Source organism: Elgaria multicarinata, chromosome 13 (genome assembly GCF_023053635.1).
Source record: "Elgaria multicarinata webbii isolate HBS135686 ecotype San Diego chromosome 13, rElgMul1.1.pri, whole genome shotgun sequence".
In the NCBI taxonomy this organism is placed as follows: Eukaryota; Metazoa; Chordata; class Lepidosauria; order Squamata; family Anguidae; genus Elgaria; species Elgaria multicarinata.
In genome coordinates this window covers 30,139,838-30,152,371 of record NC_086183.1, presented here as the reverse complement: position 1 = coordinate 30,152,371, position 12,534 = coordinate 30,139,838, and the positions used below count along the sequence as shown (strand labels likewise).

Sequence of the window (12,534 nt, the reverse complement as noted above, 5' to 3'; positions counted from 1 at the left end):
ACAATTATAAGAATAATGGGCATTTATTCAGCGCTTTCAACTACTCAAAAGTGCTTGATATTGTGTCACCAGGGGGTGGGGGGACTTTGCAACAATCCTACAAGAGAGGCCGTTAGAATTATCCCCATATTATAGATGGGGAATACCGAGGCTCAGAGAATAGTTGCTTGCCAAATGCTACCCACTGAGTTCTTTGCTGAGGGGAGGCTTGAACTGGGGGGCTTCTTTGCTCGCAGTTCAGGTTCTTTTGACCTCTGTGCTACTATAGCTTTTATAACCGAGCCGTTAACAGCCTGCCCGGCATGTGAGTTGGGCTTTTGCTCTATTCCCTCTATCTGAACATTTAAGCTGGCTCGAGATACAGCCACAAAACAGGCTCCTGATAAGCGTGGGACGGGACCGGTGTTTACACAGCCACTGCTGCGATTCCGTGGGAGCCTAATACTCCTATAGCGTGGGATTCATCTTCCTGATAGTCTCACTTTTTTCATTTTAAAAGAAAGATTCAAGTTTCTAGCCCATATTTATTGATTTAAAATATTTATAGGCCACTTCTAGGGTAAAACCTTTCTCATGCATCTAGTATTTTAACCAACCCAAAATGCAAACAACAATAACCTCCCTTAGTTCGATGATAACGCGCTGGAAGGCACGTGCCTAATTCTTGCTGAAATCTCAGTGGCCGGGGAGGAGGGTTGGAGGTGGCTTAGCAAAGTTGACTGTGGCTTCATGGCTGGGCTTCGTTGCCTTTCAGAGTTTCTTGTTTCTCCCCTTAACTTGCAAAACCAGAATAAATTAGGCAACACGGGAGAGGGCCTTTTCTGTGGCGGCCCCCCAATTGTAGAACGATCTCCCCGATGAGGCCCGCCTGACGCCAACATTGTTATCTTTTCGGGGCCAGGTTAATACTTTCCTTTTCTCCCAGGCATTCAACAGCATCTGCTGAGTTTTAACTGACTCCAATAGCTTTGGCCTGGCTGAGTGCTTAGAATTTGTTTTAGACGTTAACTTTTTAAATTTTGTATATTGATCTTTAAGGTTCAGTCTTCTTTTTGTCCAATCTTTTTAATCTTAGTAAACCGCCCAGAGAGCTTCGGCGGTGGGCCGGTATATAAACGTAATAAATAAACGAGTAGATTCAGAGGCGCTAAACTTGGCACGGAATCCCAATCCTTTCGGTGCAGGGGATGGGCAGCCGGGCCTTTGAGTGTGCCGGAGAGGCCCACAGCTGCAGTCCTGCCTGCATGGGTACCCGAGCCCCTGACACGGTGGTGCTCTCCAAGCTGCCCTTGAGAAGAGAAGCGGCTGGGGCTAGCGGCTGGGGCTGGCTCCCGGGCCGCCTGCCAAGACGCGCTTGATTATCCTCTCTGCCGACGCTGCTGCAGCTCGTGGACACGCGGCCATCTGGCCCGGCCTGGCGCCCGCCATCTGCTCCCTGCGTGAGCTCTGCAGAAACAGGGGGGACACCAGCTCGGAGACCCCCTCTCTGAGGACGGAGACCCGATGATCTCATCCTGGCAAGGGCAAAGCGGGGTTTGCCCTAAACTGCAGAGGGCGCTGTGGTTGGGAAAAGAAGGCGAAAGGGACGAGAGCCGTTCTGTGCAGGGCTGCTGCCTCGCCTTCCTCGCTTCCATCCACCCACCCTTCTCTCTCTCTCTCTGTGCACACAGAAAGCCCGGGAACTGGGCGCGAAGGCTGCACGGCTCCGGCGGCAGGAGCTGTTCCAGCTGCGGTCCATCCGGCTGCAGGTGAAGCGGCGGGAGGCCGAGCTGCAGCGCCGGAAACGAGCGCGGGAGGCCAAGCGGAAGGAGGAAGCCAACAAGCCCCGGCGGCTAGGCCGGCTCAAGTAAGAGCTCTTGGGGGGGGGGGGAGGCAAGGCAGGGCTGGAAGGAGGGGCTCAGCGAGGACACGCCCACCGGTGCGCCAGTGTTTGTACGCCTCCGATGCGGGGAGAACGCAATCAGGTCTGTGTTGTGCCTGACCCTTCTAAACGCGCCCCGCTCTCCTCCTTTCCTGGCAGGTACGAAGACCCTGACCTGGACGTGCAGCTGAGCACTGAACTGGCGGAGTCCTTGAGGACGCTGAAGGTGAATGGGTGCCCATCTCCCTAGCGTTTGTGCTGTGGGGCTGTTGAGAGTCTGTATTTTATTTATTTATTTATTTATTCATTGCATTTTTGTACCTCCCAATAGCCGAAGCTCTCTGGGCGGTTCACAAAAATTAAAACCATGAAGAGCATAAAAACAAACAACAATTTAAAAACACAAATACAAAATACAACATATAAAAAGCACAACCAGGATTAAAACCACGCAGCAAAATTTGATATAGGTTAAAATACGGAATTAAAACAGCAAAGTTTAAATTTAAGTTATAATTAAGTGTTAAAATGCTGAGAAAATAAAAAGGTCTTCAGCTGGCGACGAAAGCAGTACAGTGTAGGCGCCAGGCGGACCTCTCTGGGGAGCTCGTTCCACAGCCGGGGTGCCACAGCAGAGAAGGCCCTCCTCCTAGTAGCCACCTGCCTCACTTCCTTTGGCAGGGGCTCACGGAGAAGGGCCCCTGTAGATGATCTTAAGATCCGGGCAGGCACATATGGGAGGACAGACAAAAGCTGTACCAAAACTGCTTTTCTCCCCTCCTCTTCCTCCTCCAATCAGCCATCGCAGTCCTCTTGATCTTGGTGCATCCAGCTTCCTCCCTTTCCCTCCCCCGCTGCCACCCATATTTTTAACTCTGTGCTTCCTTCTTGGGCTGGCAGAACACACACACACCCCGCCTGTTTCTGAGCCAGCCTTTTTAATTAATTAGGCCGCCCACCGTTTCCTAGGAAGACCAGCGGCCCAGTACTTGTGGCCGTTTTGAAGGGCGGAGCGGAATCAGGAAGGGGCGGAGCCTTGGACTGCTGATCTCCTGCGTTCGTCTGTCCAGCCCCAATAGGAGAAAGGGGAGCGGAGCCCTCCAGCTTGAGTGGGGTGGAAAGGGTGCAGCGGCTCCCGTATTCCTGCCCTTCGGTGTCCAATGATGAGACCCATCCTTGCGCTCGGAGAATTCGCAGCAGCGTTTGCTGGGAATGTGAAGGTCACCAGGGGACTCCCTGGCCCTGCCGAGCAGGTAAAGGACTGGGGAGCTGAGGCACCTAGCTAAAAATTGCCCCCCATTTCCCTGTTCAAAAGTTCCCCCATTTCTAGGTACTGGAGCATCGACAAATGCAGGAAATACCCGAATTGGCATTGGCTGGGGTGTCTTGGCAGTGTCTTTTTGAAGTTCCTAGTTGCCTGCACTTACATGCCCCGACCACGTCAGGCAAACCTGCGGACTTATTCAGGCGGGTGGAGCTTGGAACCTCATTCTTCCCTCCACCACCACCACCACCCCTCCCACCCCAGCAATACTGACTTTCCACTTTCTGTTGCTCTCGAGCTCAGGCTTTGCTGCAGCTCTTTTTGAGGGTGTGTGTGTGTGGCATGGGCATCACATACCACCCAGGACATTCACCAGTACCAGAATTATCATGGTGGTCAAATGCCTAAGGGCCACCTGTCTTGGCATGCATCAAGACGTCACAGGAAGATTCACAAGCGGAGCCTGGTGGCATTATTTGTTCATTATTGATCTCCAGCACCTGTTAAGTCAGAGGTCTTCTGTGGTCAGGTTTCTGTGGTCTCCAGTCACAGAGAGGGAGGGAGAGAGTCCTATTCTGCTTATGTCTGTATCAACTCTAGCCCCTTTTCAAAAGTCGACTATCTGAAATAGCTGCACGTTGCCATGTCCTATGGCAGGGAATTCCAGAGGCCTTTGCATGAACTTTATTTTTATTTATTTATTTATTTATTTATTTATTTATTTATTTATTACATTTTTATACCTCCCAATAGCCAAAGCTCTCTGGGCGGTTCACAAAAATTAAAACCATGAAGAGCATAAAAACAACCAACAATTTAAAAACACAAATACAAAATACAATATATAAAAAGCACAACCAGGATTAAAACCACGCAGCAAAAATTGATATAGGTTAAAATTTGGAATTAAAACAGCAAAGTTTAAATTTAAGTTAAATTAAGTGTTAAAATGCTGAGAAAATAAAAAAGGTCTTCAGCTGGCGACAGAAGGAAAACAATGTAGGCGCCAAGCAAACCTCTCTGGGGAGCTTGTTCCACAGCCGGGGTGCCACAGCGGAGAAAGCCCTCCTCCTAGTAGCCACCTGCCTCACTTCCTTTGGCAGGGGCTCGCGGAGAAGATCCCCTGTGGATGATCTTAAGGTCCGGGCAGGCACATATGGGAGGAGGCGTTCCTTCAGATAACCTGGCCCCAAGCCGCTTAGGGCTTTGAATGTTAGTACCAGCACTAACAGAATCCACTTCCTTTTTTGTCCAGCTATCTACTAATTTCCATGGGAAGCACGTGTAAGGGCCTGTTCAGACGACAAGCTAAGCCATGGTTAGGCTGCTGAGCTTTTTGCAGAAAGTGGTTAAGTGAGCGTGTTTAAAACGTGGTTATGTAGCCACCATGGTTAGGAATGGTTCACGCGACACACTGAGCCATAATGTTTAGCTCAAAATGCTTAACTACCATGGCTTAGCGTGTCGTCTGAACAGGGTGGTAGAGAGGTTTGTCTCCCTGCTGCCGCCATCTCAGCGATCTGGTTCTCTTCCACCCTGTGGCCAGGCTCAAGAAACCCTTGACTACACACCCTTTCAACAATATCGCGATTGCCGAGTCAGCTTGAGGTTGCACCTTGCGCATCACCAGCCCATGCGGTTAACTGCCGAGCGGGCTTTGCAGGTGGGCCTTCCCCACCGCCTCCCGTTCCATACCGTTGTTCCCCCGCCCACCCCCATCTTCCTGACGCTTTGCCTCCGCACCCTCGGAAGCTCGTGCGAATTGCTCCCGTCCCCAGCGAGCAGGAAGGCACCTAGCGAGTGTAAGTGAGGAGCTGCTGTTGTGTGAAGAGTTGCGCTCCCAACACTTCCAGAGTCTCTGCTGGAGGTGTGAGTGCAAAGAAGGGAGGGCTCAGCGTTCCCTCCCCACCCCTCCTCCTCTCCTTTGCTGCAAGGAACACTGGTGAGAATCAGCTTTCTGGTGGAAAAGGGGAAATATAGCTGCAGGTGTTGTGGGAAACGGTGGTTAGGTTTCCTGGTAGACCACAGAGGGCGGAATCGTTTTCTAACTGGGTGTGCGATGGCCTGCGTTACAAGTGTGTTTTGGGTAGAGGGTGAACAGTTAAAACCTTGGAGCCCTTCAGATCTGTGGGACTGGCAGCCATGCTGGGACTTGCAGTCCAGTGCATCTGGAGGGCACCAGAGTTGGGTTTGCCTTCCCAGCGTCACCTTCCTCGCTTCACCTTCTCTCCTTCCCTGGTAACCTAAATGTTGCACCTGGAGAGGCAAGCGACCCTTCCGACAGTCCTATGTTTTCTCAAAAGTGTAGCCTGGTCTGTTGTGGCAAAGACGTGTGTGTCCCTCCGCATTGCAAAGGCTAATGAACTTATTTGGGGTGCAACATTTTTGTGTGGCACAGCCGTGGGCACTTGCCTAGGGATCTTCACGGCCGCCATAAATTAATCTTTTTAAGGATGCCACAGGTATCTTGGAGCTTAACCATTTTTTTCGCCTGCATTTTTCTTCTTTCCCCAGCCCGAAGGCAGCATCCTGAAGGACCGGTTCAAGAGCCTACAAAAGCGCAACCTGATAGAGCCCAGAGAGCGTGCAAAGTGAGTGAGATGGCAGGGACCCTTTTCCTTTGGCCTCTGAATTACAACTGGAGGCACCTTTGACTCTCGCACAAGGAGTCCACTGCTTATGTCTCTGAATGAGTCGCTGATTGGCAGGAGGCAAGCCAGAGCCATGCCTCATGCAGAGAGACAAGGGGACAGCCTCCTCTGTGGTTGGGTCATGGGAGTCTATGTAATTGCTTTCTCTCAGGCAGCTAGTGGTTTTCCCATGCCAAAGTTTAAGTTCTGCCATTACTGCACTAACATCTCAGTGTGGGCAGCTACCTACGTCTATGACTGGGTGTTTGCATATGGCCTGTTTGCACAATACTTTATCCTGCCATGTCCACGCTCACTCCAAATTCCTCGATGTTTGCATGTGTGAATGAAATTTGAAGGCATCACTAGGCAAAACTGATCCACATTCCTGAATCTGAACAGTAGCAGGATTTTTTTAAAAAATGCTGGTCAGGTACAGGCCCCACTCTGTGTGTTCCTCTTCTTCCTCTCCGGAAGTGTAAGCCACACCCAGCAAAGACAAGTGGGGTTATTTGATGTGGATTTAGAGCACCTTCCCCAACATGGTGCCCTCCAGATGTTTTGGACTTCAATTCCCATCAGCCCCAGCCCACCTGGGCAACAGGTCAGGAAGGCTGAGAGTTGTGGTCTGGCGGGCACCGGGTTGGGGAAGGCTGATGTGTACGCCCCTTTGGGCTGGTCCCCAAGGCCGCGCCCATCACTTGATGATTTCTGCCTGTGGATGGACCGTTCCAAATTGGAGAACGATAGATATCATTTCACAACAGCTCAAAACACTGCGTTGTTATTCAGTGGAGCTGGTTCACACATGAAGCGCTGAGTCACCAAGTGCAGTGGCTGCGATTCCCCCGAGAACTCGGGACTCGCAATCGCTGAGCCTCGGCGGAGTTTGGTGAGAGAGAGAAAGAGAGAGGAATGTTTGCGTGAGGTGGCGTATGGGCTCTTGCACTCGCCCCGGCCGTTGTGGGGCGCCCCCAGCTCTCTCTTTGTTTTTCTCTCGTGGGATGGGAGGTGTGTATCAGCGGTACAAGTCTCTTAAACTCTCTGCCCTCCCTGCCAGGTTCAAAAGGAAATACCGGCTGAAATACGTTGAAAAGCGCGCCTTCCGGGAGATCACGTAAGTTTTGGCACTGCGTCGCTCCGTAGGGACGCGGTAGCTGGGATCTAGTGTTGGCGGGGGTACGGTACTTTGGAATGAGGCTTGGAGACCACCCTTGCAATCGTATCAGCTAGCTGATCTGCTCCTGTAGAGCAAAGGTGGGGAACCTCAGGCCCGGGGCCAAATCCAGCCCAACAGCCTCACCTCTTTTCCTCCACCGCCCTGGCTTTTCTGCATTCGTAATTGCAGAAATGCCTCTCCCAAGGGTTCGTTTCCAGCAGGGAGAGCTTTAAGCTCGAAAAGGCTGGTCGTTTGGCTCTTTTGGACCCGCCTCTTTTGCCTTGGGCTTTTCCACCGCTGGACCCCCCCCCCCCCCCCCGAGAGCATCTCTGCAATTGAATGCGGCCCTCGGGCTGGAAAAGGTTCCCCGCCCCTGCTGTAGAAGCTGTGAGTCAGGCTGCTGTAGACCAATGAGGCAGGAAGCCCAGCGCCCCTGTGACTTTGATTGAGTTGCTCTGGTTCGCTTGCTGTTCTCTGCCTCTGTCGTTCGGCTCCACCCCACGTGATAAAAGTCCCTCAGCATTATTAGCAACTTAAGAAGAGCCCCGCTGGATCAGACCGTGGGTCCATCTAGTCAAGTACTCTGTTCACACAGTGGCCAGCCAGCTGAACCATGGGAACCCACGCGCAGGACCTGAGCGCCACAGCATCCTCCTTCCGTTCTTATGCAGTGTTGATCTAGATAGGCGTCGTCTGAAGCCTAGCCTTCCTACCTGTGCAGCAGAACGAGGAGATGAAATGGATCCCAACCACTCCGTCTACAAGTCCCTTTCTTAAAAGCAAGCACCTCGTCCATCGGAGGGAGCGGTTCTAGCCCAGCTGTTTCCCTTCCTGATTTGCTAGGAATTTCTCCTTGCGAGGAGCTCCCTTACCTATGTGGGCATTCAGAAATGCCCCCCCCCCCCCAGCAGTCTCCTCTGGTGCAGCCCGTTCTAACGCTTCATTGGGCTGCAGGCCCTTGGCTCAGCGTTGCAATCTCAGATGACCAAACATGGGAAAAGGAGTGGAGTTTGAGCGTGCCAGACTACGGAGAAGGGAGGCGTTCTTGGCAGGCATTGCAATCCCGTCGGAGCCAAGCTGTTCTTAGGAGTGGGGGTGGGAAAACTCTCAGCAGCCCTGGGCTCTCTGGCCGGCCGACTGTCCTTCCTCTCCCTTCCGAAGCCACGGGGCAACTGACGCTTGCCCCAGGGCTTGTTCTAAGAGGGGGAGGGGAAGCGGTGCCTTGTACCTGTCGCTTCTCCTCCGCGTGATAGGCCAAGGGGGGTCTTCCCCTCGCTGTGGTGGCGGTCCTCCTTTTCCCTGACTGGCACTTCCTCTGTGGTCCAGGCCGGATGGCTTAGCATTGTGTCTGAATCAGCCGCCCCCCCCCCCCCTCTCTCTTTCCCTCTGGCTTGCTGCCATTGCCTGTTCTTTTAGAGATCCAGCTAAGTACCCAGATTTTGACTCTCCGCCCCAATTCACCTCTGTTCTCTCTTCTCTCCCTCCTCCATCTGCAGGTTGTAGAAGCACGGAATACGCCACAGCACCCCAGGAGCTCGTCCTGCCCCCCTCGTGTCTCATTAAAACTCCATAAACCACGCCCAGTCTGTACCTTTTTTCCTCCCCTCCAGGAAGCGACACAGAACCCTGCTTCCTTTCTTCAAAGCGGTCCAGGGAGTCATCTTAAAGTGGCTGCCGGCCCACCACTGGATATTCCAAAGCTTTGGTTTCTTCTGCTCTCAAAAGAACAGAAAAATCACGTCATTCTGCAGCCTCCGGTCCCAACCGTGCAAATTAACATTTGTTTGCTTGCTTTGCATACTTTGACTCTGCTTGTGCCCAGTAAATGGTGGAGAAGTAGCTTCACGCTAACTCTGCAAATCCTGCTCGGAGCCCCCCTCTTCTTGTATCTGATGCCCCACCCCCAAGTCATTGCCTGGAGTGGAGGCAATGAAGTGGCTCAGAAGCCCTAAACAGCCTTCCTCAACCTGGGGCGCTCCAGATGTGTTGGACTACAACTCCCAGAATGCCCCAGCCAGCTCTGCTGGCTGGGGCATTCTGGGAGATGCAGTCCAACACATCTGGAGCGCCCCTGGTTGAGGAAGGCTGCGGCCTAACAGCTGCGCAAAGTCTTTCACATTCAGAGCCATTCTGTGTCTTGCTCTCGGGTACTGCCAGATAGTTGTCTCCGCCTCTGTTTAGCAAACCTGTATCTTATTTATTTTTTATTTTATTTATTTATTTATTTATTTATTTATTTAAGCATTTTTATGCCACCATTCAGCCAAAAAAGGCTCTCACGGCGGCTTACAAAAGTATATCTTGACAGTCCCTGCCCACTGGCTTACAATCTAAAAGACATGACACAAAAGGAAAGGGGATTGGGAGGGAGGAAGGGGGGGAGGGGAAGGAAAGGAAATTCAGGCACTACAATCTTAGTTGTAAAGTTCAGCAGTTAAAGTTGACAGTTGGCAGCAGGAGGGAGGGGGCTCTCAGCTGGAGCTGGACCCAGGCACAATGGAGAGGTGCCTGGCTGCTGCTTCCTCCCTCACTGGTGGCCTCTGCAGAGACAGTTGGTAGGAGGAGGGAGGGGGCTCTCAGCTGGAGCTGGACCCAGGCACAATGGAGAGGTGCCTGGCTGCTGCTTCCTCCCTCGCTGGTGGCCTCTGCAGAGACAGTTGGTAGGAAGAGGGAGGGGCTCTCAGCTGGAGCTGGACCCAGGCACGATGGAGAGGTGCCTGGCTGCTGCTTCCTTCCTCACTGGTGGCCTCTGCATTTATTGCATTTATATCCCGTGCATAAGCCTCCTCCTCACAACAACAGCCCTGTGAGGTAGGTTGAGCTGTGAGTGTGACTGCCCCAAGGTCACCCAGTGAGCTTCCATGGCCAAGTGGGGACTAGAACCCGGATGAAAATGATGATTACATTTATACCCTTCCTTTTTTCCATGGCCGAGTGGGGACTAGAGCTTGGCTCTTCCGACTCCCAGGCCGACACTTTAGCTGCTACACCACACCGGCTCACCTTTTTATCAGCACGTCATGGCGCCTCAACAAATGTCAAAATCTCATGTGCCGTTCCACTCAAACCAGTGGAAAACTAGGAACCGGCACCTCCTTCTGCCGCTGGTGAGATAGACGGCGCAGGTGGCTGCACGTGAAAAAAGTGCTGCACGTGAAAAAAGAAGCCCTTGGGCTCCTCCAAGGCAGGCAGTTCTTTGGCGGCGCCCTGGGCCTGTGTTTGAGGGTGGGGGGCGGAGGGTCTCGTCACCAGAATGGCAAACTCCATCCTGCTTGCCTCCAAAGCATCTCCGCCGGATGGGTTCTTCTGAACTGGTCTAAGAGTTGGAAAGCTTTATCTTGACGTTAAACCTTAAATCCCCCTCCTGCTGCTGCTGCGTTTTGCCCTGCCGCTAGTTCCTCCCTCTTCCTTCCTCCAACATCCTTTCAAATATTAAAACTGTCAGCCAGCACGTCCCCTCCACCCAGAGGAAAGAAGATTAAAACACCCCCAACTTCCTACGAGAAGCTCAAGGATTTGCCTTCCGGAGTCTTGATCGTCTCCACAGCTCTCCTCCTCTATCCATCCTTCTCAACTCGTCACTGTCCCTTGTCGAGCTCCAATCTTGGGGCATTTCCCGTCCCCACCTGCTGGCAGGATGCAAGTGGGGCTGTGACAGCTTGGTGGCAGGGGAGAATCCTTAATATTTTAGGCTGCCTTGTGCATCTCCCTTGAGCCCTTCAATGCCCATCTGCATGTGTGTTGCAGAAATATGGGTCATCTGTGTGTGTGTCAGGCAGCGGGCCGCTCAGCATTTTGCCAACTGTCGGGGGAGGTGGCTGTGGGTGCATCTTGGCTGAATCTTCCGGTTCTCACCTTGGGGCTGGCTTTTATATGCTAGCAAGGAAGCACCATTGGGATTTCATGTGCGTGGCTGAGCAACATCTGGTTGCTTTTTCCCCAGTGCTCCCTCCCCCAGTAGCCTTGCTGTTCTCTCGCAATCCTGCCAGATGTTCCCACACCAGGGCCTGTTGCCACCTTTCCCATAGCAAACAGGAGGTGTTGCTTTGAAAAAATGGGTGGGGTGGGGTGGAGCCCACCAACAACCAAGCGCTCCCTTTTCTAAGCGCACCGGTGACCTCGTTTGGCACTAATCGAATCTGGCACCTGAGCATCACCTGTGACCTACTGCCCTGGAGTTATCGCCTGCGCTGCACACCTGCTCTTCCTGTGAGCTGCCAGGTGTCTCTTCTGATAACCTGCACAGTGCGAAACGGGAAAGGCTCTTGCCTGTAAAAAGAAAAACAATTCCGCTCACCCTTCTGCCGTCTTTTCCCATAGCATTTGCAGCTTCCCCATTATTCTAGGCCACTTTTTTGCGGGTTGAAGCACCGCCTTTCCATAATTGAGGTTGGAGTCCCCATACGCTCTTGACATATGCAAAGCTATTGTTTTGGACTTCCATTCCCATCAGGATGGTCTGTAGACAAGAACGCCGGGAGCCGTCGTTGAAAACATCTGGAGGCGACCAGATTGGGGAAGCAAACCTTTCTGAGTGTATAAAGTTAAAAATTGATTCTTCTTTAGATGAGCATGCCCCTGTGTTCCTGCATGAGTTTCCGTTCTGTCCGTGCCTCCACAAGTGATGCGAGAGTTGTGCTGGGGAGCAACTGTGTGATCCAGTCACATCATGGGCAGAGACCCTGCAGAATTTGCTGCCTTTAGTGGTGGCTAATGGGAAAAGAGGCTTGGCCAGAGCAGTGAATCATGCAGAGAGGCAGCAGGCACCATTTACCTTTAATAGGTTTCATTTTTTGTGCCACACAAGTTGGGAATTGCTGTCAGAGTGAGAACATGGTGGATTAGGTGCCAGCACTCGCTGAGGAAGAAGCCTGAGTGGGCTGGGCTGGGCTCAGCTGCAAAGGCGCACTGAGAAACAGCTGGCGCACTCTTCGGTTTCGCCTCCCCTCCGTAAAGGGAGGGAAGTGCTTGGCATTTCCTGAAGGCCCACACCAAGCGTGAGTGATGGTTCTTAGCACTTTTATAGTCAGGGAAGTTTTATAGTCAGAGAAGTTTTGATTGTATACATTGGCTCAGTCTTTCCAAGGGCCCGCAAAAGTTAGTCGCTATTATCCTCATTCAATATGGGCTGGGAAAGAGCCGGCCATATAGGGAAATTTTGGCTAAAGCAGATTTGAGCTAGGGAGCAAAAAGTGTAGCCTGCCCATTCCTGGTGGTCCACTCTTACATCTGCTTTCACTCTGCTACTTCCTTATCATTTGCATGCCTCTGAAGGCTGTGCGCCTCTAGACTAATATGTCTTCTAATACTCAGTTAAGAACTGTCTCCTTGGTATATATCTGACGTATCGCCACCATCTACTTTACAGAGTAACATAATCAAAGAACAGGTCTCTGCCCAGAGGAGCATACAAAGAGCTTAAGCCTAGACTAGGGAAGGAGGAAGAACCCATGTGAGCATTTCTCACTTCGAATTTCTGTCTTTTAATCTCTAGGCCCTGGCATCTAGGCATGGCGAGGCAAACTCCAGATGTTTTGGGCTACAACCATGGACTTAGCCTGTGCTGGTTGGGGTTTGTGGGAGTTGTAGCCCAAAACATCTGGCGGGCATTAGGCTGCCT

At 52.1% G+C, this 12,534-nt stretch overlaps 2 protein-coding genes across 3 annotated transcripts in view; both read left to right on the top strand.

The window, feature by feature from the left end:
* Positions 1-12,534, top strand: part of NOP53 (NOP53 ribosome biogenesis factor) — a 32,580-nt gene that overhangs the window by 10,321 nt on the left and 9,725 nt on the right. Inside the window, exons 9-13 of one of the 2 annotated variants that reach the window (XM_063139721.1) lie at positions 1,671-1,846; positions 2,021-2,087; positions 5,640-5,716; positions 6,816-6,872; positions 8,411-8,492. In XM_063139721.1, coding sequence (XP_062995791.1) covers positions 1,671-1,846; positions 2,021-2,087; positions 5,640-5,716; positions 6,816-6,872; positions 8,411-8,417 — 384 coding nt within the window. In that variant the 3' untranslated portion in view covers positions 8,418-8,492. Of the gene's footprint in view, positions 1-1,670; positions 1,847-2,020; positions 2,088-5,639; positions 5,717-6,815; positions 6,873-8,410; positions 8,493-12,534 lie in introns of those variants that run through there. The other variant, XM_063139720.1, reaches the window with a different exon arrangement.
* The window catches only part of EHD2 (EH domain containing 2), a 67,344-nt gene that overhangs the window by 49,678 nt on the left and 5,132 nt on the right, over positions 1-12,534 (top strand). The window lies entirely within an intron of this gene.